The 26,826-nt window shown below is 55.4% G+C and overlaps 4 protein-coding genes and 1 long non-coding RNA gene across 5 annotated transcripts in view; 1 reads left to right on the forward strand and 4 right to left on the reverse strand.

The window, feature by feature from the left end:
- The window catches only part of LOC145534158 (uncharacterized), a 116,732-nt gene that overhangs the window by 62,302 nt on the left and 27,604 nt on the right, over positions 1–26,826 (forward strand). Inside the window, exons 10-12 of the long non-coding RNA XR_014074286.1 lie at positions 6,456–6,567; positions 14,083–14,194; positions 21,709–21,820. This is a non-coding gene — a long non-coding RNA (uncharacterized LOC145534158). The remainder of the gene's footprint in view (positions 1–6,455; positions 6,568–14,082; positions 14,195–21,708; positions 21,821–26,826) is intronic.
- Positions 170–6,446, reverse strand: LOC145533842 (uncharacterized). The gene is made up of 3 exons (XM_081561183.1): positions 2,575–6,446; positions 1,863–2,175; positions 170–1,610 (listed from the first exon to the last, which is right to left on the reverse strand). Exons 1-3 carry the CDS (start codon positions 2,809–2,811, stop codon positions 979–981), a joined length of 1,182 nt encoding a protein of 393 aa, XP_081417309.1. The 5' UTR covers positions 2,812–6,446; the 3' UTR covers positions 170–978.
- LOC145534038 (uncharacterized) lies at positions 6,848–10,374 on the reverse strand. The gene is made up of 3 exons (XM_081561404.1): positions 10,205–10,374; positions 9,493–9,805; positions 6,848–9,240 (listed from the first exon to the last, which is right to left on the reverse strand). Exons 1-3 carry the CDS (start codon positions 10,337–10,339, stop codon positions 8,609–8,611), a joined length of 1,080 nt encoding a protein of 359 aa, XP_081417530.1. The 5' UTR covers positions 10,340–10,374; the 3' UTR covers positions 6,848–8,608.
- LOC145533849 (uncharacterized) lies at positions 13,953–18,265 on the reverse strand. Its single transcript, XM_081561192.1, has 3 exons — positions 17,832–18,265; positions 17,120–17,432; positions 13,953–16,867 (listed from the first exon to the last, which is right to left on the reverse strand). Exons 1-3 carry the CDS (start codon positions 18,066–18,068, stop codon positions 16,236–16,238), a joined length of 1,182 nt encoding a protein of 393 aa, XP_081417318.1. The 5' UTR covers positions 18,069–18,265; the 3' UTR covers positions 13,953–16,235.
- LOC145534040 (uncharacterized) lies at positions 22,010–25,627 on the reverse strand. Its single transcript, XM_081561406.1, has 3 exons — positions 25,458–25,627; positions 24,746–25,058; positions 22,010–24,493 (listed from the first exon to the last, which is right to left on the reverse strand). Exons 1-3 carry the CDS (start codon positions 25,590–25,592, stop codon positions 23,862–23,864), a joined length of 1,080 nt encoding a protein of 359 aa, XP_081417532.1. The 5' UTR covers positions 25,593–25,627; the 3' UTR covers positions 22,010–23,861.

A 26,826-nucleotide genomic window follows, 5' to 3' on the forward strand; every position in this document is an offset into this window, starting at 1 on the left:
AGCCCACTGTGTGCAGATGCACGGTACACAGAGAGGAGAAGGTGGAGTCCTGCCCTGGAGGTGGTCACAGCTCACGGATGAGCCAGGCAGGCAGGCAGGCAGGGCATGAGAACACCTGAGCTGCCTTCATGAGTGAATGGTGTGGGGGCAGAGGAAGAGAAGCCGGTCTGCTCCCTCATGTGGTGCCCAGGGCAGGTTGTCCCCAGAGGAAACCCTTACGACGGTGAGGAGAATCCCTGCTGTTTCCCAAGGGGTTCCGTCGGTGCGTGTCTTCCCCGGAGCGCTCAGGCCGTCTCTAAAGTACACTGGCCATGGGCATTGCCTCTCCTTGGAACTTCCCATGTGTTTCTCTTTTTTATGGAACAGTGATTTTCTAGAGGGGTTCTGGGCCACAAGGATGTTGGGTCATTTTCTAGCCTTCTGTCATGAAGAACGCTTTCCTGGGCGTTGGGGTGGTTTGTTGTTCCAGCTCCCTTTCTTGGCTTCTTTTGGGAGCTGGTGCAACAAGACGAGCTCAGCCTCTGCCTTCTGGCTGAGATGTCACCCTTGAAACAGCAATGCCTGCCTGGAGATAATGATGGCAGTTGCCAAAAGGGCTTCGTTTGGCACATGGTATCTTGAAAGGACGTACACCGTCCTTTCAGATATCAAAGGCTAGTTCAAATGACATAAAAATGAGAACTCTCCAATGGAGTCTTACAGTAGGTGGAGAGTCCGAAAAACACTGCTTCAGTCATTTCACGGAGAGTCATTGATTGGGGACACCAAGAATATAGGAAGGAATGCACAAAGAAAAGATGAAATTGTGTTCAGGATCGGGGGAAGGGATGAACAGGGCGTGCTTGCCTTGAATCCAGGCTTTGTTGGGGGGTGGGGCATAAAGATCAAACGGGTCTGAAACTACCAAGTGGTGATGGTAACACAGTATCACCAGAGTTACACAACAGTGTTCCCAAATTGCAACAATGATGAGAAAGTTTACGAATCCCAACTTAACCAACAAAAATACAGGAAACCATACAAAAAAGAAAACATCACCAGAAAGGTGGAAACAAACCAAATGCAAAGCAGTTCAGGGGAAAGGAACTCCATGTCCCCTGGGGGCAGACCGAGTTGCCGGCGTCCACGGTGAGCAGACAGGGATGGAGGCTGCAGAGCCGACCGCTCCCCTGGACGTGGTGTTTCCGGCAAGGGCTCTGGGTGTCTGTCCAGAGCGGGGGCTCGTTCTCCCTGCAGGGGTGGGTGAGTCATCGTGGGCGTCTGGGTGTTGCGCGGGAGCCAGGGCAGGCTCTCCCTGCCGAGGCGGTGACTCCTCCTCTGCCTCGGGTTGTCCTGCCAGAGCCCGAGCAGGTACAGGTGCACGTGGAGGTGGAGGTTCTGGCTGAGGGGGTGGGACATCAGTGCCTGGGGCTGGGGGTCCTGCAGGCACGGAGATCCGATCTGCCCAGTGTGCTGGCCAGTACCCAGCTGGCCTGGTGTCTCTGCGAGGGCAAGTCTCGGTTCTCCATCTGCCCTCGGTGGATCCCTGGGTCCTGCACCTGGAGCCACCACCTCTGTAGGGACAGGTCTGGGAAGTGGAGCCTGGTTCCAGTTGGAGGTCAGTGCTAGAGCTGGGGGAGAAGCAAAGTTTGCCCACAGGCCAGCCTTGGCATGTGCGTATCCCGGGACAGAAAGCTTCCAAGAGATTCCCAAAGAATACCCAGCGTCGGATGTCTTTTGGGACTGAAGTGTGCAAGACGGGGGGCGGGGGGTGTGAGGCCAGTGCTTGCTGCAGGCCCAGCAGCAGCTTTCGGGGACTCGTCCCTGTGTAGCTCAGCACCCCGTCCCCACACACTCCCGTGCAGCAGCCCCAGCGTCCTCACCTCTGTGCTCTGGCGTGCTGGGCTCCAGGTCCTCCTGCTGCCTCAGAGGCCGGGGTTCTCGGGACTCTGGGTCGGAGCCGGGTGTGCTGAGCTCCGTGGCAGCCTCAGACTGGGCCGGCGGGTGTATCCTAGGCGGTGTCTCTGCAGCAGGCCTTCCCCGCCTCCTCTTCTCCCCCGGTGGGGCTGATGCCTCCGTGGGCACGCTCACCTGGAGCCTGCACTGGGCCTCACGGGCGGGGGGGTGGTGCTCCGACCCCTCCCTCCGGGAGGTGGATGGGGTGTCCCCGTCCTCGGCCTCATCACGTGGGAAGCTCTGCAACGACAGTGACCGTCAGCCAGCCATGCTGGGAGTTTTCCAAGCTGGGCCTGGCCAGTGGAACCGCTGCTTCTGCCTGCTCGAACTTCTCTTCCCAGAAGGGTCAGAGACGTGTGTCTGCTCAGATCCCCACCCGGGAGGAAAGAGACCCACCTGTGGGTGTGAGGTCAGCCTGGGCGGCCGCCGCTGCCCGCACACTCCCCATCGGGCCCAGCCTGCTCTCCCCTGGGGTGTGGACACAACTTGTCCGCAGGCTTCTGACCCCACATCCGCCTGGGCTTCCTTGAGGGAGACACACCCCGAGAAACCCGCATCCACACACACAGGCAAAGGACCCGGTGTTTCCGGGTGGCATGGGCGAGGTGGCCTGGCCCGGCCTGGGGCTCCCCGTGTTACCTTTCTGTTTCTCCGGGCAAACGGCCAGAGGCCTCTCGGGGGTGTCCTGAGCCAACGTCGACAGGGTGCCCACGCACACTGCCTGTGAGCTCTCCTGAGGCCCCGGCCTCTGGGCATGGGCAAACAGCAGAACATCCTGGCAGCAAGTGATCTGGCTGGGGGCTCCTCTCCGCTCTGGAGGCCTGGATACCCGGGTTGCGGGTTCTGTTGGGTTCTGTTGCCGGCAGGTGACATCATCGCCTGGGGTTCGTGCTGAGGTCCCTTCCCCAAAACTTCCCAAGGGAATCTCTGGGTTTCTGACTGCTCGACCACCCCCCTTAGGCCATGTGCAGGCACAGAGACGCCCACACAGCCCAGCCCACAGCCCTGGGGAGGCCTGGGTGCAGCCAGGGCCTGAGCTCCGAGGGCCCTGCTGCTCTCAGACCAGGCTCCTTCTTCTCATAAGTGGTGTGGCCCTGGACAAGCATATGCCCCTCAGGGTTTCCCCAGTCTCTCCATCTGCAGAGTGGGGGTCATTCTCCCATCTGCTTCCTAGGTCTGTCGGCCTACGAGCAGCTCCATGCCTTTCCACCTGGGGCCGATATCACGTGGAGCTCGTGCGCTGAGACTTCAGAAAGAAAGATTCCATCCAGGGCTGACATAGCACAGAATGGGGCAGAACGAGGCCTGGATGTGCCGTGGTACCCAGGAAAAGGCACTCCCCCTCCTGACTGTTTTGAGACCCCGCATCCAAGTTGGAGGACCGAAAGGAAGACTCGAAGGTCTCCCTCTCTTGTAGAAAAGAGTAGCCAACTTTCTGGTCCTGTTTCCATTGAGATTCTGTTCAAGTGTCCCAGCTCGGCTTCTGCGGGTGGCTGAGCTTCTAATGGCTCCCTGCGTTCTTGTCTTTTCCTCTGCAAACCTTCCGTCCTTTTCCCCCTTCTGGGGTGGATGGGCGCTGTCATTGCTTCTACCTTCGAGACAGATTGAGGAAAAGTCTGGACCATCGACTCCTTTCCTCTCTTTGGTTCCGTGTCTCTCTCTGGCTGTGTCCCTCTCTTTTCCGTTCTCAATTCCCTCTGTGTCTTCCTCTTTCTCTCTCGTGTGTGAATGGATGGATGCTAGGAATTCCACATGTATATGATTAGATGAGGGTTATGTTTTAGGGATAGGTTAGAGGGAGAGAAAGGCTTCAGGTCGGAGTTGGTCATAGGGGAAGGGTCAAGGGTGGTGGTGGTGTTTCTTGGAATCTGAGTGCTGTGCATTCTTCGTCTCTTTCCATATGAACCCCTTCTCAGATACACCACTTGGAAGGAGTCTCTCGTGTTCCGTTTCCTATCTTTTGCATTTGTGAATGCTTAGCTTCTCTGTTGTGAAGAGGTTCCATTGGATGGAAACCCATTGGTGTACTTCGTGTACCTCTTTCCCTTAATTGAAGAGACCCATTTCTACCTCCGCCCAGCAAATGGCAAGGAGACTCTGATGTTAAGGAGCCTTTGACCTACGCTTCTTTCTAGCTATCTCATGACATCAGTCTTTAGGGTGAGGTTTTTCCCCAATATTGAGGTGGTCTGAGATCCAAACCAATAGCGTTCTTCAGATGTAGCTGTCTGGGTTTCCCATGGACATTGATTGAAGAGGCTTTCTTGTTCCCATTTGGATAATCTCCCCTTCTGTGTCAGAGATGAGTTGACGATGGATGCTGGGGTTTGTTTCTGGACCCTCAACTTTATTCCATCGATCTGGATCTGTGTGTGTTGTTGTATTCCCAATAGCATACTGTCCTGCCGCTGCTGCTGCTGCTGCTAAGTCACTTCAGTCGTGTCAGACTCTGCGCGACCCCATGGCCTGCAGCCTACCAGGCTCCTCCGTCCAGGGCATTTTCCAGGCAAGAGTACTGGAGTGGGTCGCCATTGCCTTCTCCGATACTCTCCTGAGGATCCTAGTTTGGTCGTCTAATTTCCTTTCACACAACCTTGGATGTCCGTATCGGGGCCTTTTCGTCGGATTGTATTGACAATTTAGGCTCTTTTCTGTTTCCGTAACCCCTTTTGCAATTCTTTGTTCGGTGCGAAAATGCATTGGCATTTTGGGAGGAATAGCATCGAAGCTGTGGATTGCCTTGTGGGGCTGTGACATCATTTTACCAATAGGAATTTTTCAAGCCCTGAGCACAGCTTCTCTCTCCAGTGATTGGTGTGGGCTTGATCTTCCTTCTTCCATCTCTCGCCGTTTTGTGAGAACAGGTCCATCCTTCCCTTCTGGGTTAGATGGACTCGTGGATATCACTTCAGTGAATGGCATTGTCAGTGGGGGTGATAATTCCCTTCTCGTTGGAAGACTTTGCTGTGAGTATTAGAAATGCAAGTGACTTCTCTTCCCCTTCCTCCCTGTCCATCTCTCAGAGCCACCGGGAAACAGAGGCCTCATCCACGGTCACACAGGCCTGAGGGGGTGCAACTAGACTGTTGTTTCTTCAGGCCCTCAGTGCTGGACATCATCCGGGATCCTCTGTGTGTGTCTTCCTCAGTCTGGTGTCCCTTCAGACCTTTCCCTAGTTTTCACAGGCTTGTTGTGTTGGTGTTCTTTGTCTGTTTGGAGACACATCCTTGATAAGCTTTGTGTTTCCACTCATTCGTCTGGCGATGTATGACCTGTCTTTTGCTTTTGTCATGAGGTCTTTCCCACAGTAGATATCTTTGATTTTGCCAAGTCCACTGTATTCTCTGGGTTTTTTTGTGGACTGCCTTTTAGTTTTGTGTGTGAAGACTCAAAGCACGTGTCCGGTTTCTGCTCATTGTTCTTCTAGATTGGTGACAAGTTTTCACGGAAAGTTTGTCTAGGGATAAGTGGAAGTGAACTCGGTGTAAGGTGTCAAGTCTCCATCTCCATTCATGTCATCCCCTGCAGTTTCCAATTCCCTGTTCCTGAGTGGTTTTGGAGACCTTGTGGGGAGTTTGGTTGCATTGGAGTTTGCATTACCACCTTGATTCGATTCACACTGTTCTGCCGTCAGGGACACTGTCAAGGGGGAGTGAGGAGCAGCCTGCACTTCCAGCAGTGACCACACGGTGGGGCGAGTGCTGCTCTCCCCTCTGGGAGCCCCAGGCCACAGGCATCCCAGTGAGGAGCCAGCTCTGTGCTCAGCTGAAAGGAGTTAGTCTCTCAGGGGCCTCTGAGCCCTTGCCTTTGGATCACCCAGGGTGGGCATTGACTGGGACAGAAAAAATTGCCCTGAATTCCATGGACGGAAGAGCCTGGCTGTGTAGAGTTCGTGGGTTGCCGTGAATCAGACACAACTGAGGACAGAAAAATTCAATACATTAAAACACTTTTGGGGGGTGGGGGTGAGTGAAAGGGGGTGATGTGGGTTTTTTTGTCTTATATAACAGCCAAGGGAAATCTAGTTTAAACCTAAATTCACATAGACGGGAAAGGTATAGCTCTCCGTCACCCTATTAAAAAAAAAAAAAAAAAACTACTAAACTTTTCTGAAAGTTTATTTACTAGCTTCCTTGAGCAGTTCATGGTGAAGCTTTTTTTTTTTTTTTTTTCTGTGACATTGGCCTCATTAAAAAGTACGGTTTGCCTTTACTGGATAATTTTGTTCATTGGTTTCTTAGGGAACCTTGGTAATATTTGAGTTTCCTGGGGAGTATGGTCACATGACCTGGCCCTGGCCAATCGGTGCGTTCCACCTCCCTGGCCACTGTGATTGGCTCCGGGCTGGGGCAGTGCCCAATCGGGGCCCAGGGCCGGGCCTGACGTTGGAAGCCAGGGGAAGACGAGCTGTCGTCCTGCTGGGGTAGGGGAAGGGGTGGGGCCGGGGGAGGTCAGGCTCCAGCAGTGGGAGGGGCGTGAGGTCCGCCTGCGGCAGTTGGTGACCTTCCCGCTCCCCTCAGGGCAGAGCCGCCGGCCTGAGAATGAGGGCGCTGCTGAGCCCAGGGCCTGGGATGGCCCGTTGCTGCTGTGGTCCCAGAGCTCCACCCGAGACCTGAGGGAAACCTTCTGCCCGTGAGTCCTCTCCCGCTTGTCTGTCAGCTTGTTTGAAGCATGCTGGGTTTTCTGCCCAGCTGGCTAAGGGGAGTCCCTGGAAATGCAATGGTGTGGGTTTTGGCAGACTTCAGGGAAGACATGCCAGATGAGCCTGGGAGACTCCAGCTTAATCTGGATTCAGGAGATATCTCTTCGGGCCAGCTAGTAATTGTAGGATAAGCCTAATGAGTCTTCACAGGATGAAGAGAGTAACGTGCCAAGGTAGCATTCGATGTCCTCATTCGAGAGGATGAAGCTGGTGCTCAGAGAAGGGGGGAACTTGGCCACAGCAAGGAGGTGTGCACCCAGACAGAACCCCCAGATCCGGCCATTGGAGCTCAGGGAGGCCACTGGTGTGGCTTGTCCCTGTGGCAGGGGCCGAGGCACGCAGCCCACCCTGATTCCTGTGGGGGCCTGACTTGGGAAGTGCCATCTGGTAGCTTTGAGACTCACCAAACCAAATTGCACTGGAGAGAGGAGGGACACCTTCCTTCATCCACCCCCCACCCCCGCCGGCTTCCCACATACCCTGACCCCTTTCTCTCGATTTCGGAGCCATTTCCAGAGTCCCGCTCATATGACCTCATTCGAAGTGCACTGTGGACGAGCTGCCATCTGCAGCTGCTACCACAGCGGCCAAGGGCTTTAGCTCCCGAGTACCTCCCTTCCTTTGGAACTTGGGGGCCCTCTACTCCCCACTTGCACACCACAGACCTTTGCTGAGGATTGTGGGGACCCTCACTCAGTTTGCAGCACGTTGTAGCCATCCCTGTCCTCCCTTGAAACTCAGCTTGTGAGCTCCTTTGGAGCAGCGTGGCCCACCTGGCTGCAACGGAAGAGACACAGCTGACAGTGAAACAACAGCTTAGATCTGAGAGCCGGAAAGCTCTGTCAAAAGGGACCTCCCTCTTCACGCCGTAGAGGCTGTAGGAGCCGCCAGGGTTTCGGAACCAGTGCTGGGGCCAAAATGACTCCACAGCTGTTTTCCTTCCTGGGGAGGGTTCTGGCTTGAGTGGGAATGGCTCAAGTCTAAGGTTCTGAAAGCCCACTGTGTGCAGATGCACGGTACACAGAGAGGAGAAGGTGGAGTCCTGCCCTGGAGGTGGTCACAGCTCACGGATGAGCCAGGCAGGCAGGCAGGCAGGGCATGAGAACACCTGAGCTGCCTTCATGAGTGAATGGTGTGGGGGCAGAGGAAGAGAAGCCGGTCTGCTCCCTCATGTGGTGCCCAGGGCAGGTTGTCCCCAGAGGAAACCCTTACGACGGTGAGGAGAATCCCTGCTGTTTCCCAAGGGGTTCCGTCGGTGCGTGTCTTCCCCGGAGCGCTCAGGCCGTCTCTAAAGTACACTGGCCATGGGCATTGCCTCTCCTTGGAACTTCCCATGTGTTTCTCTTTTTTATGGAACAGTGATTTTCTAGAGGGGTTCTGGGCCACAAGGATGTTGGGTCATTTTCTAGCCTTCTGTCATGAAGAACGCTTTCCTGGGCGTTGGGGTGGTTTGTTGTTCCAGCTCCCTTTCTTGGCTTCTTTTGGGAGCTGGTGCAACAAGACGAGCTCAGCCTCTGCCTTCTGGCTGAGATGTCACCCTTGAAACAGCAATGCCTGCCTGGAGATAATGATGGCAGTGGCCAAAAGGGCTTCGTTTGGCACATGGTATCTTGAAAGGACGTACACCGTCCTTTCAGATATCAAAGGCTAGTTCAAATGACATAAAAATGAGAACTCTCCAATGGAGTCTTACAGTAGGTGGAGAGTCCGAAAAACACTGCTTCAGTCATTTCACGGAGAGTCATTGATTGGGGACACCAAGAATATAGGAAGGAATGCACAAAGAAAAGATGAAATTGTGTTCAGGATCGGGGGAAGGGATGAACAGGGCGTGCTTGCCTTGAATCCAGGCTTTGTTGGGGGGTGGGGCATAAAGATCAAACGGGTCTGAAACTACCAAGTGGTGATGGTAACACAGTATCACCAGAGTTACACAACAGTGTTCCCAAATTGCAACAATGATGAGAAAGTTTACGAATCCCAACTTAACCAACAAAAATACAGGAAACCATACAAAAAAGAAAACATCACCAGAAAGGTGGAAACAAACCAAATGCAAAGCAGTTCAGGGGAAAGGAACTCCATGTCCCCTGGGGGCAGACCGAGTTGCCGGCGTCCACGGTGAGCAGACAGGGATGGAGGCTGCAGAGCCGACCGCTCCCCTGGACGTGGTGTTTCCGGCAAGGGCTCTGGGTGTCTGTCCAGAGCGGGGGCTCGTTCTCCCTGCAGGGGTGGGTGAGTCATCGTGGGCGTCTGGGTGTTGCGCGGGAGCCAGGGCAGGCTCTCCCTGCCGAGGCGGTGACTCCTCCTCTGCCTCGGGTTGTCCTGCCAGAGCCCGAGCAGGTACAGGTGCACGTGGAGGTGGAGGTTCTGGCTGAGGGGGTGGGACATCAGTGCCTGGGGCTGGGGGTCCTGCAGGCACGGAGATCCGATCTGCCCAGTGTGCTGGCCAGTACCCAGCTGGCCTGGTGTCTCTGCGAGGGCAAGTCTCGGTTCTCCATCTGCCCTCGGTGGATCCCTGGGTCCTGCACCTGGAGCCACCACCTCTGTAGGGACAGGTCTGGGAAGTGGAGCCTGGTTCCAGTTGGAGGTCAGTGCTAGAGCTGGGGGAGAAGCAAAGTTTGCCCACAGGCCAGCCTTGGCATGTGCGTATCCCGGGACAGAAAGCTTCCAAGAGATTCCCAAAGAATACCCAGCGTCGGATGTCTTTTGGGACTGAAGTGTGCAAGACGGGGGGCGGGGGGTGTGAGGCCAGTGCTTGCTGCAGGCCCAGCAGCAGCTTTCGGGGACTCGTCCCTGTGTAGCTCAGCACCCCGTCCCCACACACTCCCGTGCAGCAGCCCCAGCGTCCTCACCTCTGTGCTCTGGCGTGCTGGGCTCCAGGTCCTCCTGCTGCCTCAGAGGCCGGGGTTCTCGGGACTCTGGGTCGGAGCCGGGTGTGCTGAGCTCCGTGGCAGCCTCAGACTGGGCCGGCGGGTGTATCCTAGGCGGTGTCTCTGCAGCAGGCCTTCCCCGCCTCCTCTTCTCCCCCGGTGGGGCTGATGCCTCCGTGGGCACGCTCACCTGGAGCCTGCACTGGGCCTCACGGGCGGGGGGGTGGTGCTCCGACCCCTCCCTCCGGGAGGTGGATGGGGTGTCCCCGTCCTCGGCCTCATCACGTGGGAAGCTCTGCAACGACAGTGACCGTCAGCCAGCCATGCTGGGAGTTTTCCAAGCTGGGCCTGGCCAGTGGAACCGCTGCTTCTGCCTGCTCGAACTTCTCTTCCCAGAAGGGTCAGAGACGTGTGTCTGCTCAGATCCCCACCCGGGAGGAAAGAGACCCACCTGTGGGTGTGAGGTCAGCCTGGGCGGCCGCCGCTGCCCGCACACTCCCCATCGGGCCCAGCCTGCTCTCCCCTGGGGTGTGGACACAACTTGTCCGCAGGCTTCTGACCCCACATCCGCCTGGGCTTCCTTGAGGGAGACACACCCCGAGAAACCCGCATCCACACACACAGGCAAAGGACCCGGTGTTTCCGGGTGGCATGGGCGAGGTGGCCTGGCCCGGCCTGGGGCTCCCCGTGTTACCTTTCTGTTTCTCCGGGCAAACGGCCAGAGGCCTCTCGGGGGTGTCCTGAGCCAACGTCGACAGGGTGCCCACGCACACTGCCTGTGAGCTCTCCTGAGGCCCCGGCCTCTGGGCATGGGCAAACAGCAGAACATCCTGGCAGCAAGTGATCTGGCTGGGGGCTCCTCTCCGCTCTGGAGGCCTGGATACCCGGGTTGCGGGTTCTGTTGGGTTCTGTTGCCGGCAGGTGACATCATCGCCTGGGGTTCGTGCTGAGGTCCCTTCCCCAAAACTTCCCAAGGGAATCTCTGGGTTTCTGACTGCTCGACCACCCCCCTTAGGCCATGTGCAGGCACAGAGACGCCCACACAGCCCAGCCCACAGCCCTGGGGAGGCCTGGGTGCAGCCAGGGCCTGAGCTCCGAGGGCCCTGCTGCTCTCAGACCAGGCTCCTTCTTCTCATAAGTGGTGTGGCCCTGGACAAGCATATGCCCCTCAGGGTTTCCCCAGTCTCTCCATCTGCAGAGTGGGGGTCATTCTCCCATCTGCTTCCTAGGTCTGTCGGCCTACGAGCAGCTCCATGCCTTTCCACCTGGGGCCGATATCACGTGGAGCTCGTGCGCTGAGACTTCAGAAAGAAAGATTCCATCCAGGGCTGACATAGCACAGAATGGGGCAGAACGAGGCCTGGATGTGCCGTGGTACCCAGGAAAAGGCACTCCCCCTCCTGACTGTTTTGAGACCCCGCATCCAAGTTGGAGGACCGAAAGGAAGACTCGAAGGTCTCCCTCTCTTGTAGAAAAGAGTAGCCAACTTTCTGGTCCTGTTTCCATTGAGATTCTGTTCAAGTGTCCCAGCTCGGCTTCTGCGGGTGGCTGAGCTTCTAATGGCTCCCTGCGTTCTTGTCTTTTCCTCTGCAAACCTTCCGTCCTTTTCCCCCTTCTGGGGTGGATGGGCGCTGTCATTGCTTCTACCTTCGAGACAGATTGAGGAAAAGTCTGGACCATCGACTCCTTTCCTCTCTTTGGTTCCGTGTCTCTCTCTGGCTGTGTCCCTCTCTTTTCCGTTCTCAATTCCCTCTGTGTCTTCCTCTTTCTCTCTCGTGTGTGAATGGATGGATGCTAGGAATTCCACATGTATATGATTAGATGAGGGTTATGTTTTAGGGATAGGTTAGAGGGAGAGAAAGGCTTCAGGTCGGAGTTGGTCATAGGGGAAGGGTCAAGGGTGGTGGTGGTGTTTCTTGGAATCTGAGTGCTGTGCATTCTTCGTCTCTTTCCATATGAACCCCTTCTCAGATACACCACTTGGAAGGAGTCTCTCGTGTTCCGTTTCCTATCTTTTGCATTTGTGAATGCTTAGCTTCTCTGTTGTGAAGAGGTTCCATTGGATGGAAACCCATTGGTGTACTTCGTGTACCTCTTTCCCTTAATTGAAGAGACCCATTTCTACCTCCGCCCAGCAAATGGCAAGGAGACTCTGATGTTAAGGAGCCTTTGACCTACGCTTCTTTCTAGCTATCTCATGACATCAGTCTTTAGGGTGAGGTTTTTCCCCAATATTGAGGTGGTCTGAGATCCAAACCAATAGCGTTCTTCAGATGTAGCTGTCTGGGTTTCCCATGGACATTGATTGAAGAGGCTTTCTTGTTCCCATTTGGATAATCTCCCCTTCTGTGTCAGAGATGAGTTGACGATGGATGCTGGGGTTTGTTTCTGGACCCTCAACTTTATTCCATCGATCTGGATCTGTGTGTGTTGTTGTATTCCCAATAGCATACTGTCCTGCCGCTGCTGCTGCTGCTGCTAAGTCACTTCAGTCGTGTCAGACTCTGCGCGACCCCATGGCCTGCAGCCTACCAGGCTCCTCCGTCCAGGGCATTTTCCAGGCAAGAGTACTGGAGTGGGTCGCCATTGCCTTCTCCGATACTCTCCTGAGGATCCTAGTTTGGTCGTCTAATTTCCTTTCACACAACCTTGGATGTCCGTATCGGGGCCTTTTCGTCGGATTGTATTGACAATTTAGGCTCTTTTCTGTTTCCGTAACCCCTTTTGCAATTCTTTGTTCGGTGCGAAAATGCATTGGCATTTTGGGAGGAATAGCATCGAAGCTGTGGATTGCCTTGTGGGGCTGTGACATCATTTTACCAATAGGAATTTTTCAAGCCCTGAGCACAGCTTCTCTCTCCAGTGATTGGTGTGGGCTTGATCTTCCTTCTTCCATCTCTCGCCGTTTTGTGAGAACAGGTGCATCCTTCCCTTCTGGGTTAGATGGACTCGTGGATATCACTTCAGTGCATGGCATTGTCAGTGGGGGTGATAATTCCCTTCTCGTTGGAAGACTTTGCTGTGAGTATTAGAAATGCAAGTGACTTCTCTTCCCCTTCCTCCCTGTCCATCTCTCAGAGCCACCGGGAAACAGAGGCCTCATCCACGGTCACACAGGCCTGAGGGGGTGCAACTAGACTGTTGTTTCTTCAGGCCCTCAGTGCTGGACATCATCCGGGATCCTCTGTGTGTGTCTTCCTCAGTCTGGTGTCCCTTCAGACCTTTCCCTAGTTTTCACAGGCTTGTTGTGTTGGTGTTCTTTGTCTGTTTGGAGACACATCCTTGATAAGCTTTGTGTTTCCACTCATTCGTCTGGCGATGTATGACCTGTCTTTTGCTTTTGTCATGAGGTCTTTCCCACAGTAGATATCTTTGATTTTGCCAAGTCCACTGTATTCTCTGGGTTTTTTTGTGGACTGCCTTTTAGTTTTGTGTGTGAAGACTCAAAGCACGTGTCCGGTTTCTGCTCATTGTTCTTCTAGATTGGTGACAAGTTTTCACGGAAAGTTTGTCTAGGGATAAGTGGAAGTGAACTCGGTGTAAGGTGTCAAGTCTCCATCTCCATTCATGTCATCCCCTGCAGTTTCCAATTCCCTGTTCCTGAGTGGTTTTGGAGACCTTGTGGGGAGTTTGGTTGCATTGGAGTTTGCATTACCACCTTGATTCGATTCACACTGTTCTGCCGTCAGGGACACTGTCAAGGGGGAGTGAGGAGCAGCCTGCACTTCCAGCAGTGACCACACGGTGGGGCGAGTGCTGCTCTCCCCTCTGGGAGCCCCAGGCCACAGGCATCCCAGTGAGGAGCCAGCTCTGTGCTCAGCTGAAAGGAGTTAGTCTCTCAGGGGCCTCTGAGCCCTTGCCTTTGGATCACCCAGGGTGGGCATTGACTGGGACAGAAAAAATTGCCCTGAATTCCATGGACGGAAGAGCCTGGCTGTGTAGAGTTCGTGGGTTGCCGTGAATCAGACACAACTGAGGACAGAAAAATTCAATACATTAAAACACTTTTGGGGGGTGGGGGTGAGTGAAAGGGGGTGATGTGGGTTTTTTTGTCTTATATAACAGCCAAGGGAAATCTAGTTTAAACCTAAATTCACATAGACGGGAAAGGTATAGCTCTCCGTCACCCTATTAAAAAAAAAAAAAAACTACTAAACTTTTCTGAAAGTTTATTTACTAGCTTCCTTGAGCAGTTCATGGTGAAGCTTTTTTTTTTTTTTTTTTCTGTGACATTGGCCTCATTAAAAAGTACGGTTTGCCTTTACTGGATAATTTTGTTCATTGGTTTCTTAGGGAACCTTGGTAATATTTGAGTTTCCTGGGGAGTATGGTCACATGACCTGGCCCTGGCCAATCGGTGCGTTCCACCTCCCTGGCCACTGTGATTGGCTCCGGGCTGGGGCAGTGCCCAATCGGGGCCCAGGGCCGGGCCTGACGTTGGAAGCCAGGGGAAGACGAGCTGTCGTCCTGCTGGGGTAGGGGAAGGGGTGGGGCCGGGGGAGGTCAGGCTCCAGCAGTGGGAGGGGCGTGAGGTCCGCCTGCGGCAGTTGGTGACCTTCCCGCTCCCCTCAGGGCAGAGCCGCCGGCCTGAGAATGAGGGCGCTGCTGAGCCCAGGGGCTGGGATGGCCCGTTGCTGCTGTGGTCCCAGAGCTCCACCCGAGACCTGAGGGAAACCTTCTGCCCGTGAGTCCTCTCCCGCTTGTCTGTCAGCTTGTTTGAAGCATGCTGGGTTTTCTGCCCAGCTGGCTAAGGGGAGTCCCTGGAAATGCAATGGTGTGGGTTTTGGCAGACTTCAGGGAAGACATGCCAGATGAGCCTGGGAGACTCCAGCTTAATCTGGATTCAGGAGATATCTCTTCGGGCCAGCTAGTAATTGTAGGATAAGCCTAATGAGTCTTCACAGGATGAAGAGAGTAACGTGCCAAGGTAGCATTCGATGTCCTCATTCGAGAGGATGAAGCTGGTGCTCAGAGAAGGGGGGAACTTGGCCACAGCAAGGAGGTGTGCACCCAGACAGAACCCCCAGATCCGGCCATTGGAGCTCAGGGAGGCCACTGGTGTGGCTTGTCCCTGTGGCAGGGGCCGAGGCACGCAGCCCACCCTGATTCCTGTGGGGGCCTGACTTGGGAAGTGCCATCTGGTAGCTTTGAGACTCACCAAACCAAATTGCACTGGAGAGAGGAGGGACACCTTCCTTCATCCACCCCCCACCCCCGCCGGCTTCCCACATACCCTGACCCCTTTCTCTCGATTTCGGAGCCATTTCCAGAGTCCCGCTCATATGACCTCATTCGAAGTGCACTGTGGACGAGCTGCCATCTGCAGCTGCTACCACAGCGGCCAAGGGCTTTAGCTCCCGAGTACCTCCCTTCCTTTGGAACTTGGGGGCCCTCTACTCCCCACTTGCACACCACAGACCTTTGCTGAGGATTGTGGGGACCCTCACTCAGTTTGCAGCACGTTGTAGCCATCCCTGTCCTCCCTTGAAACTCAGCTTGTGAGCTCCTTTGGAGCAGCGTGGCCCACCTGGCTGCAACGGAAGAGACACAGCTGACAGTGAAACAACAGCTTAGATCTGAGAGCCGGAAAGCTCTGTCAAAAGGGACCTCCCTCTTCACGCCGTAGAGGCTGTAGGAGCCGCCAGGGTTTCGGAACCAGTGCTGGGGCCAAAATGACTCCACAGCTGTTTTCCTTCCTGGGGAGGGTTCTGGCTTGAGTGGGAATGGCTCAAGTCTAAGGTTCTGAAAGCCCACTGTGTGCAGATGCACGGTACACAGAGAGGAGAAGGTGGAGTCCTGCCCTGGAGGTGGTCACAGCTCACGGATGAGCCAGGCAGGCAGGCAGGCAGGGCATGAGAACACCTGAGCTGCCTTCATGAGTGAATGGTGTGGGGGCAGAGGAAGAGAAGCCGGTCTGCTCCCTCATGTGGTGCCCAGGGCAGGTTGTCCCCAGAGGAAACCCTTACGACGGTGAGGAGAATCCCTGCTGTTTCCCAAGGGGTTCCGTCGGTGCGTGTCTTCCCCGGAGCGCTCAGGCCGTCTCTAAAGTACACTGGCCATGGGCATTGCCTCTCCTTGGAACTTCCCATGTGTTTCTCTTTTTTATGGAACAGTGATTTTCTAGAGGGGTTCTGGGCCACAAGGATGTTGGGTCATTTTCTAGCCTTCTGTCATGAAGAACGCTTTCCTGGGCGTTGGGGTGGTTTGTTGTTCCAGCTCCCTTTCTTGGCTTCTTTTGGGAGCTGGTGCAACAAGACGAGCTCAGCCTCTGCCTTCTGGCTGAGATGTCACCCTTGAAACAGCAATGCCTGCCTGGAGATAATGATGGCAGTGGCCAAAAGGGCTTCGTTTGGCACATGGTATCTTGAAAGGACGTACACCGTCCTTTCAGATATCAAAGGCTAGTTCAAATGACATAAAAATGAGAACTCTCCAATGGAGTCTTACAGTAGGTGGAGAGTCCGAAAAACACTGCTTCAGTCATTTCACGGAGAGTCATTGATTGGGGACACCAAGAATATAGGAAGGAATGCACAAAGAAAAGATGAAATTGTGTTCAGGATCGGGGGAAGGGATGAACAGGGCGTGCTTGCCTTGAATCCAGGCTTTGTTGGGGGGTGGGGCATAAAGATCAAACGGGTCTGAAACTACCAAGTGGTGATGGTAACACAGTATCACCAGAGTTACACAACAGTGTTCCCAAATTGCAACAATGATGAGAAAGTTTACGAATCCCAACTTAACCAACAAAAATACAGGAAACCATACAAAAAAGAAAACATCACCAGAAAGGTGGAAACAAACCAAATGCAAAGCAGTTCAGGGGAAAGGAACTCCATGTCCCCTGGGGGCAGACCGAGTTGCCGGCGTCCACGGTGAGCAGACAGGGATGGAGGCTGCAGAGCCGACCGCTCCCCTGGACGTGGTGTTTCCGGCAAGGGCTCTGGGTGTCTGTCCAGAGCGGGGGCTCGTTCTCCCTGCAGGGGTGGGTGAGTCATCGTGGGCGTCTGGGTGTTGCGCGGGAGCCAGGGCAGGCTCTCCCTGCCGAGGCGGTGACTCCTCCTCTGCCTCGGGTTGTCCTGCCAGAGCCCGAGCAGGTACAGGTGCACGTGGAGGTGGAGGTTCTGGCTGAGGGGGTGGGACATCAGTGCCTGGGGCTGGGGGTCCTGCAGGCACGGAGATCCGATCTGCCCAGTGTGCTGGCCAGTACCCAGCTGGCCTGGTGTCTCTGCGAGGGCAAGTCTCGGTTCTCCATCTGCCCTCGGTGGATCCCTGGGTCCTGCACCTGGAGCCACCACCTCTGTAGGGACAGGTCTGGGAAGTGGAGCCTGGTTCCAGTTGGAGGTCAGTGCTAGAGCTGGGGGAGAAGCAAAGTTTGCCCACAGGCCAGCCTTGGCATGTGCGTATCCCGGGACAGAAAGCTTCCAAGAGATTCCCAAAGAATACCCAGCGTCGGATGTCTTTTGGGACTGAAGTGTGCAAGACGGGGGGCGGGGGGTGTGAGGCCAGTGCTTGCTGCAGGCCCAGCAGCAGCTTTCGGGGACTCGTCCCTGTGTAGCTCAGCACCCCGTCCCCACACACTCCCGTGCAGCAGCCCCAGCGTCCTCACCTCTGTGCTCTGGCGTGCTGGGCTCCAGGTCCTCCTGCTGCCTCAGAGGCCGGGGTTCTCGGGACTCTGGGTCGGAGCCGGGTGTGCTGAGCTCCGTGGCAGCCTCAGACTGGGCCGGCGGGTGTATCCTAGGCGGTGTCTCTGCAGCAGGCCTTCCCCGCCTCCTCTTCTCCCCCGGTGGGGCTGATGCCTCCGTGGGCACGCTCACCTGGAGCCTGCACTGGGCCTCACGGGCGGGGGGGTGGTGCTCCGACCCCTCCCTCCGGGAGGTGGATGGGGTGTCCCCGTCCTCGGCCTCATCACGTGGGAAGCTCTGCAACGACAGTGACCGTCAGCCAGCCATGCTGGGAGTTTTCCAAGCTGGGCCTGGCCAGTGGAACCGCTGCTTCTGCCTGCTCGAACTTCTCTTCCCAGAAGGGTCAGAGATGTGTGTCTGCTCAGATCCCCACCCGGGAGGAAAGAGACCCACCTGTGGGTGTGAGGTCAGCCTGGGCGGCCGCCGCTGCCCGCACACTCCCCATCGGGCCCAGCCTGCTCTCCCCTGGGGTGTGGACACAACTTGTCCGCAGGCTTCTGACCCCACATCCGCCTGGGCTTCCTTGAGGGAGACACACCCCGAGAAACCCGCATCCACACACACAGGCAAAGGACCCGGTGTTTCCGGGTGGCATGGGCGAGGTGGCCTGGCCCGGCCTGGGGCTCCCCGTGTTACCTTTCTGTTTCTCCGGGCAAACGGCCAGAGGCCTCTCGGGGGTGTCCTGAGCCAACGTCGACAGGGTGCCCACGCACACTGCCTGTGAGCTCTCCTGAGGCCCCGGCCTCTGGGCATGGGCAAACAGCAGAACATCCTGGCAGCAAGTGATCTGGCTGGGGGCTCCTCTCCGCTCTGGAGGCCTGGATACCCGGGTTGCGGGTTCTGTTGGGTTCTGTTGCCGGCAGGTGACATCATCGCCTGGGGTTCGTGCTGAGGTCCCTTCCCCAAAACTTCCCAAGGGAATCTCTGGGTTTCTGACTGCTCGACCACCCCCCTTAGGCCATGTGCAGGCACAGAGACGCCCACACAGCCCAGCCCACAGCCCTGGGGAGGCCTGGGTGCAGCCAGGGCCTGAGCTCCGAGGGCCCTGCTGCTCTCAGACCAGGCTCCTTCTTCTCATAAGTGGTGTGGCCCTGGACAAGCATATGCCCCTCAGGGTTTCCCCAGTCTCTCCATCTGCAGAGTGGGGGTCATTCTCCCATCTGCTTCCTAGGTCTGTCGGCCTACGAGCAGCTCCATGCCTTTCCACCTGGGGCCGATATCACGTGGAGCTCGTGCGCTGAGACTTCAGAAAGAAAGATTCCATCCAGGGCTGACATAGCACAGAATGGGGCAGAACGAGGCCTGGATGTGCCGTGGTACCCAGGAAAAGGCACTCCCCCTCCTGACTGTTTTGAGACCCCGCATCCAAGTTGGAGGACCGAAAGGAAGACTCGAAGGTCTCCCTCTCTTGTAGAAAAGAGTAGCCAACTTTCTGGTCCTGTTTCCATTGAGATTCTGTTCAAGTGTCCCAGCTCGGCTTCTGCGGGTGGCTGAGCTTCTAATGGCTCCCTGCGTTCTTGTCTTTTCCTCTGCAAACCTTCCGTCCTTTTCCCCCTTCTGGGGTGGATGGGCGCTGTCATTGCTTCTACCTTCGAGACAGATTGAGGAAAAGTCTGGACCATCGACTCCTTTCCTCTCTTTGGTTCCGTGTCTCTCTCTGGCTGTGTCCCTCTCTTTTCCGTTCTCAATTCCCTCTGTGTCTTCCTCTTTCTCTCTCGTGTGTGAATGGATGGATGCTAGGAATTCCACATGTATATGATTAGATGAGGGTTATGTTTTAGGGATAGGTTAGAGGGAGAGAAAGGCTTCAGGTCGGAGTTGGTCATAGGGGAAGGGTCAAGGGTGGTGGTGGTGTTTCTTGGAATCTGAGTGCTGTGCATTCTTCGTCTCTTTCCATATGAACCCCTTCTCAGATACACCACTTGGAAGGAGTCTCTCGTGTTCCGTTTCCTATCTTTTGCATTTGTGAATGCTTAGCTTCTCTGTTGTGAAGAGGTTCCATTGGATGGAAACCCATTGGTGTACTTCGTGTACCTCTTTCCCTTAATTGAAGAGACCCATTTCTACCTCCGCCCAGCAAATGGCAAGGAGACTCTGATGTTAAGGAGCCTTTGACCTACGCTTCTTTCTAGCTATCTCATGACATCAGTCTTTAGGGTGAGGTTTTTCCCCAATATTGAGGTGGTCTGAGATCCAAACCAATAGCGTTCTTCAGATGTAGCTGTCTGGGTTTCCCATGGACATTGATTGAAGAGGCTTTCTTGTTCCCATTTGGATAATCTCCCCTTCTGTGTCAGAGATGAGTTGACGATGGATGCTGGGGTTTGTTTCTGGACCCTCAACTTTATTCCATCGATCTGGATCTGTGTGTGTTGTTGTATTCCCAATAGCATACTGTCCTGCCGCTGCTGCTGCTGCTGCTAAGTCACTTCAGTCGTGTCAGACTCTGCGCGACCCCATGGCCTGCAGCCTACCAGGCTCCTCCGTCCAGGGCATTTTCCAGGCAAGAGTACTGGAGTGGGTCGCCATTGCCTTCTCCGATACTCTCCTGAGGATCCTAGTTTGGTCGTCTAATTTCCTTTCACACAACCTTGGATGTCCGTATCGGGGCCTTTTCGTCGGATTGTATTGACAATTTAGGCTCTTTTCTGTTTCCGTAACCCCTTTTGCAATTCTTTGTTCGGTGCGAAAATGCATTGGCATTTTGGGAGGAATAGCATCGAAGCTGTGGATTGCCTTGTGGGGCTGTGACATCATTTTACCAATAGGAATTTTTCAAGCCCTGAGCACAGCTTCTCTCTCCAGTGATTGGTGTGGGCTTGATCTTCCTTCTTCCATCTCTCGCCGTTTTGTGAGAACAGGTCCATCCTTCCCTTCTGGGTTAGATGGACTCGTGGATATCACTTCAGTGCATGGCATTGTCAGTGGGGGTGATAATTCCCTTCTCGTTGGAAGACTTTGCTGTGAGTATTAGAAATGCAAGTGACTTCTCTTCCCCTTCCTCCCTGTCCATCTCTCAGAGCCACCGGGAAACAGAGGCCTCATCCACGGTCACACAGGCCTGAGGGGGTGCAACTAGACTGTTGTTTCTTCAGGCCCTCAGTGCTGGACATCATCCGGGATCCTCTGTGTGTGTCTTCCTCAGTCTGGTGTCCCTTCAGACCTTTCCCTAGTTTTCACAGGCTTGTTGTGTTGGTGTTCTTTGTCTGTTTGGAGACACATCCTTGATAAGCTTTGTGTTTCCACTCATTCGTCTGGCGATGTATGACCTGTCTTTTGCTTTTGTCATGAGGTCTTTCCCACAGTAGATATCTTTGATTTTGCCAAGTCCACTGTATTCTCTGGGTTTTTTTGTGGACTGCCTTTTAGTTTTGTGTGTGAAGACTCAAAGCACGTGTCCGGTTTCTGCTCATTGTTCTTCTAGATTGGTGACAAGTTTTCACGGAAAGTTTGTCTAGGGATAAGTGGAAGTGAACTCGGTGTAAGGTGTCAAGTCTCCATCTCCATTCATGTCATCCCCTGCAGTTTCCAATTCCCTGTTCCTGAGTGGTTTTGGAGACCTTGTGGGGAGTTTGGTTGCATTGGAGTTTGCATTACCACCTTGATTCGATTCACACTGTTCTGCCGTCAGGGACACTGTCAAGGGGGAGTGAGGAGCAGCCTGCACTTCCAGCAGTGACCACACGGTGGGGCGAGTGCTGCTCTCCCCTCTGGGAGCCCCAGGCCACAGGCATCCCAGTGAGGAGCCAGCTCTGTGCTCAGCTGAAAGGAGTTAGTCTCTCAGGGGCCTCTGAGCCCTTGCCTTTGGATCACCCAGGGTGGGCATTGACTGGGACAGAAAAAATTGCCCTGAATTCCATGGACGGAAGAGCCTGGCTGTGTAGAGTTCGTGGGTTGCCGTGAATCAGACACAACTGAGGACAGAAAAATTCAATACATTAAAACACTTTTGGGGGGTGGGGGTGAGTGAAAGGGGGTGATGTGGGTTTTTTTGTCTTATATAACAGCCAAGGGAAATCTAGTTTAAACCTAAATTCACATAGACGGGAAAGGTATAGCTCTCCGTCACCCTATTAAAAAAAAAAAAAAAACTACTAAACTTTTCTGAAAGTTTATTTACTAGCTTCCTTGAGCAGTTCATGGTGAAGCTTTTTTTTTTTTTTTTCTGTGACATTGGCCTCATTAAAAAGTACGGTTTGCCTTTACTGGATAATTTTGTTCATTGGTTTCTTAGGGAACCTTGGTAATATTTGAGTTTCCTGGGGAGTATGGTCACATGACCTGGCCCTGGCCAATCGGTGCGTTCCACCTCCCTGGCCACTGTGATTGGCTCCGGGCTGGGGCAGTGCCCAATCGGGGCCCAGGGCCGGGCCTGACGTTGGAAGCCAGGGGAAGACGAGCTGTCGTCCTGCTGGGGTAGGGGAAGGGGTGGGGCCGGGGGAGGTCAGGCTCCAGCAGTGGGAGGGGCGTGAGGTCCGCCTGCGGCAGTTGGTGACCTTCCCGCTCCCCTCAGGGCAGAGCCGCCGGCCTGAGAATGAGGGCGCTGCTGAGCCCAGGGGCTGGGATGGCCCGTTGCTGCTGTGGTCCCAGAGCTCCACCCGAGACCTGAGGGAAACCTTCTGCCCGTGAGTCCTCTCCCGCTTGTCTGTCAGCTTGTTTGAAGCATGCTGGGTTTTCTGCCCAGCTGGCTAAGGGGAGTCCCTGGAAATGCAATGGTGTGGGTTTTGGCAGACTTCAGGGAAGACATGCCAGATGAGCCTGGGAGACTCCAGCTTAATCTGGATTCAGGAGATATCTCTTCGGGCCAGCTAGTAATTGTAGGATAAGCCTAATGAGTCTTCACAGGATGAAGAGAGTAACGTGCCAAGGTAGCATTCGATGTCCTCATTCGAGAGGATGAAGCTGGTGCTCAGAGAAGGGGGGGACTTGGCCACAGCAAGGAGGTGTGCACCCAGACAGAACCCCCAGATCCGGCCATTGGAGCTCAGGGAGGCCACTGGTGTGGCTTGTCCCTGTGGCAGGGGCCGAGGCACGCAGCCCACCCTGATTCCTGTGGGGGCCTGACTTGGGAAGTGCCATCTGGTAGCTTTGAGACTCACCAAACCAAATTGCACTGGAGAGAGGAGGGACACCTTCCTTCATCCACCCCCCACCCCCGCCGGCTTCCCACATACCCTGACCCCTTTCTCTCGATTTCGGAGCCATTTCCAGAGTCCCGCTCATATGACCTCATTCGAAGTGCACTGTGGACGAGCTGCCATCTGCAGCTGCTACCACAGCAGCCAAGGGCTTTAGCTCCCGAGTACCTCCCTTCCTTTGGAACTTGGGGGCCCTCTACTCCCCACTTGCACACCACAGACCTTTGCTGAGGATTGTGGGGACCCTCACTCAGTTTGCAGCACGTTGTAGCCATCCCTGTCCTCCCTTGAAACTCAGCTTGTGAGCTCCTTTGGAGCAGCGTGGCCCACCTGGCTGCAACGGAAGAGACACAGCTGACAGTGAAACAACAGCTTAGATCTGAGAGCCGGAAAGCTCTGTCAAAAGGGACCTCCCTCTTCACGCCGTAGAGGCTGTAGGAGCCGCCAGGGTTTCGGAACCAGTGCTGGGGCCAAAATGACTCCACAGCTGTTTTCCTTCCTGGGGAGGGTTCTGGCTTGAGTGGGAATGGCTCAACTCTAAGGTTCTGAAAGCCCACTGTGTGCAGATGCACGGTACACAGAGAGGAGAAGGTGGAGTCCTGCCCTGGAGGTGGTCACAGCTCACGGATGAGCCAGGCAGGCAGGCAGGCAGGGCATGAGAACACCTGAGCTGCCTTCATGAGTGAATGGTGTGGGGGCAGAGGAAGAGAAGCCGGTCTGCTCCCTCATGTGGTGCCCAGGGCAGGTTGTCCCCAGAGGAAACCCTTACGACGGTGAGGAGAATCCCTGCTGTTTCCCAAGGGGTTCCGTCGGTGCGTGTCTTCCCCGGAGCGCTCAGGCCGTCTCTAAAGTACACTGGCCATGGGCATTGCCTCTCCTTGGAACTTCCCATGTGTTTCTCTTTTTTATGGAACAGTGATTTTCTAGAGGGGTTCTGGGCCACAAGGATGTTGGGTCATTTTCTAGCCTTCTGTCATGAAGAACGCTTTCCTGGGCGTTGGGGTGGTTTGTTGTTCCAGCTCCCTTTCTTGGCTTCTTTTGGGAGCTGGTGCAACAAGACGAGCTCAGCCTCTGCCTTCTGGCTGAGATGTCACCCTTGAAACAGCAATGCCTGCCTGGAGATAATGATGGCAGTGGCCAAAAGGGCTTCGTTTGGCACATGGTATCTTGAAAGGACGTACACCGTCCTTTCAGATATCAAAGGCTAGTTCAAATGACATAAAAATGAGAACTCTCCAATGGAGTCTTACAGTAGGTGGAGAGTCCGAAAAACACTGCTTCAGTCATTTCACGGAGAGTCATTGATTGGGGACACCAAGAATATAGGAAGGAATGCACAAAGAAAAGATGAAATTGTGTTCAGGATCGGGGGAAGGGATGAACAGGGCGTGCTTGCCTTGAATCCAGGCTTTGTTGGGGGGTGGGGCATAAAGATCAAACGGGTCTGAAACTACCAAGTGGTGATGGTAACACAGTATCACCAGAGTTACACAACAGTGTTCCCAAATTGCAACAATGATGAGAAAGTTTACGAATCCCAACTTAACCAACAAAAATACAGGAAACCATACAAAAAAGAAAACATCACCAGAAAGGTGGAAACAAACCAAATGCAAAGCAGTTCAGGGGAAAGGAACTCCATGTCCCCTGGGGGCAGACCGAGTTGCCGGCGTCCACGGTGAGCAGACAGGGATGGAGGCTGCAGAGCCGACCGCTCCCCTGGACGTGGTGTTTCCGGCAAGGGCTCTGGGTGTCTGTCCAGAGCGGGGGCTCGTTCTCCCTGCAGGGGTGGGTGAGTCATCGTGGGCGTCTGGGTGTTGCGCGGGAGCCAGGGCAGGCTCTCCCTGCCGAGGCGGTGACTCCTCCTCTGCCTCGGGTTGTCCTGCCAGAGCCCGAGCAGGTACAGGTGCACGTGGAGGTGGAGGTTCTGGCTGAGGGGGTGGGACATCAGTGCCTGGGGCTGGGGGTCCTGCAGGCACGGAGATCCGATCTGCCCAGTGTGCTGGCCAGTACCCAGCTGGCCTGGTGTCTCTGCGAGGGCAAGTCTCGGTTCTCCATCTGCCCTCGGTGGATCCCTGGGTCCTGCACCTGGAGCCACCACCTCTGTAGGGACAGGTCTGGGAAGTGGAGCCTGGTTCCAGTTGGAGGTCAGTGCTAGAGCTGGGGGAGAAGCAAAGTTTGCCCACAGGCCAGCCTTGGCATGTGCGTATCCCGGGACAGAAAGCTTCCAAGAGATTCCCAAAGAATACCCAGCGTCGGATGTCTTTTGGGACTGAAGTGTGCAAGACGGGGGGCGGGGGGTGTGAGGCCAGTGCTTGCTGCAGGCCCAGCAGCAGCTTTCGGGGACTCGTCCCTGTGTAGCTCAGCACCCCGTCCCCACACACTCCCGTGCAGCAGCCCCAGCGTCCTCACCTCTGTGCTCTGGCGTGCTGGGCTCCAGGTCCTCCTGCTGCCTCAGAGGCCGGGGTTCTCGGGACTCTGGGTCGGAGCCGGGTGTGCTGAGCTCCGTGGCAGCCTCAGACTGGGCCGGCGGGTGTATCCTAGGCGGTGTCTCTGCAGCAGGCCTTCCCCGCCTCCTCTTCTCCCCCGGTGGGGCTGATGCCTCCGTGGGCACGCTCACCTGGAGCCTGCACTGGGCCTCACGGGCGGGGGGGTGGTGCTCCGACCCCTCCCTCCGGGAGGTGGATGGGGTGTCCCCGTCCTCGGCCTCATCACGTGGGAAGCTCTGCAACGACAGTGACCGTCAGCCAGCCATGCTGGGAGTTTTCCAAGCTGGGCCTGGCCAGTGGAACCGCTGCTTCTGCCTGCTCGAACTTCTCTTCCCAGAAGGGTCAGAGACGTGTGTCTGCTCAGATCCCCACCCGGGAGGAAAGAGACCCACCTGTGGGTGTGAGGTCAGCCTGGGCGGCCGCCGCTGCCCGCACACTCCCCATCGGGCCCAGCCTGCTCTCCCCTGGGGTGTGGACACAACTTGTCCGCAGGCTTCTGACCCCACATCCGCCTGGGCTTCCTTGAGGGAGACACACCCCGAGAAACCCGCATCCACACACACAGGCAAAGGACCCGGTGTTTCCGGGTGGCATGGGCGAGGTGGCCTGGCCCGGCCTGGGGCTCCCCGTGTTACCTTTCTGTTTCTCCGGGCAAACGGCCAGAGGCCTCTCGGGGGTGTCCTGAGCCAACGTCGACAGGGTGCCCACGCACACTGCCTGTGAGCTCTCCTGAGGCCCCGGCCTCTGGGCATGGGCAAACAGCAGAACATCCTGGCAGCAAGTGATCTGGCTGGGGGCTCCTCTCCGCTCTGGAGGCCTGGATACCCGGGTTGCGGGTTCTGTTGGGTTCTGTTGCCGGCAGGTGACATCATCGCCTGGGGTTCGTGCTGAGGTCCCTTCCCCAAAACTTCCCAAGGGAATCTCTGGGTTTCTGACTGCTCGACCACCCCCCTTAGGCCATGTGCAGGCACAGAGACGCCCACACAGCCCAGCCCACAGCCCTGGGGAGGCCTGGGTGCAGCCAGGGCCTGAGCTCCGAGGGCCCTGCTGCTCTCAGACCAGGCTCCTTCTTCTCATAAGTGGTGTGGCCCTGGACAAGCATATGCCCCTCAGGGTTTCCCCAGTCTCTCCATCTGCAGAGTGGGGGTCATTCTCCCATCTGCTTCCTAGGTCTGTCGGCCTACGAGCAGCTCCATGCCTTTCCACCTGGGGCCGATATCACGTGGAGCTCGTGCGCTGAGACTTCAGAAAGAAAGATTCCATCCAGGGCTGACATAGCACAGAATGGGGCAGAACGAGGCCTGGATGTGCCGTGGTACCCAGGAAAAGGCACTCCCCCTCCTGACTGTTTTGAGACCCCGCATCCAAGTTGGAGGACCGAAAGGAAGACTCGAAGGTCTCCCTCTCTTGTAGAAAAGAGTAGCCAACTTTCTGGTCCTGTTTCCATTGAGATTCTGTTCAAGTGTCCCAGCTCGGCTTCTGCGGGTGGCTGAGCTTCTAATGGCTCCCTGCGTTCTTGTCTTTTCCTCTGCAAACCTTCCGTCCTTTTCCCCCTTCTGGGGTGGATGGGCGCTGTCATTGCTTCTACCTTCGAGACAGATTGAGGAAAAGTCTGGACCATCGACTCCTTTCCTCTCTTTGGTTCCGTGTCTCTCTCTGGCTGTGTCCCTCTCTTTTCCGTTCTCAATTCCCTCTGTGTCTTCCTCTTTCTCTCTCGTGTGTGAATGGATGGATGCTAGGAATTCCACATGTATATGATTAGATGAGGGTTATGTTTTAGGGATAGGTTAGAGGGAGAGAAAGGCTTCAGGTCGGAGTTGGTCATAGGGGAAGGGTCAAGGGTGGTGGTGGTGTTTCTTGGAATCTGAGTGCTGTGCATTCTTCGTCTCTTTCCATATGAACCCCTTCTCAGATACACCACTTGGAAGGAGTCTCTCGTGTTCCGTTTCCTATCTTTTGCATTTGTGAATGCTTAGCTTCTCTGTTGTGAAGAGGTTCCATTGG

The sequence above is a fragment of the Giraffa tippelskirchi genome, chromosome 14, assembly GCF_054371585.1.
Source record: "Giraffa tippelskirchi isolate mGirTip1 chromosome 14, T2T-mGirTip1v1.2.pri, whole genome shotgun sequence".
NCBI classification, from domain to species: domain Eukaryota; kingdom Metazoa; phylum Chordata; class Mammalia; order Artiodactyla; family Giraffidae; genus Giraffa; species Giraffa tippelskirchi.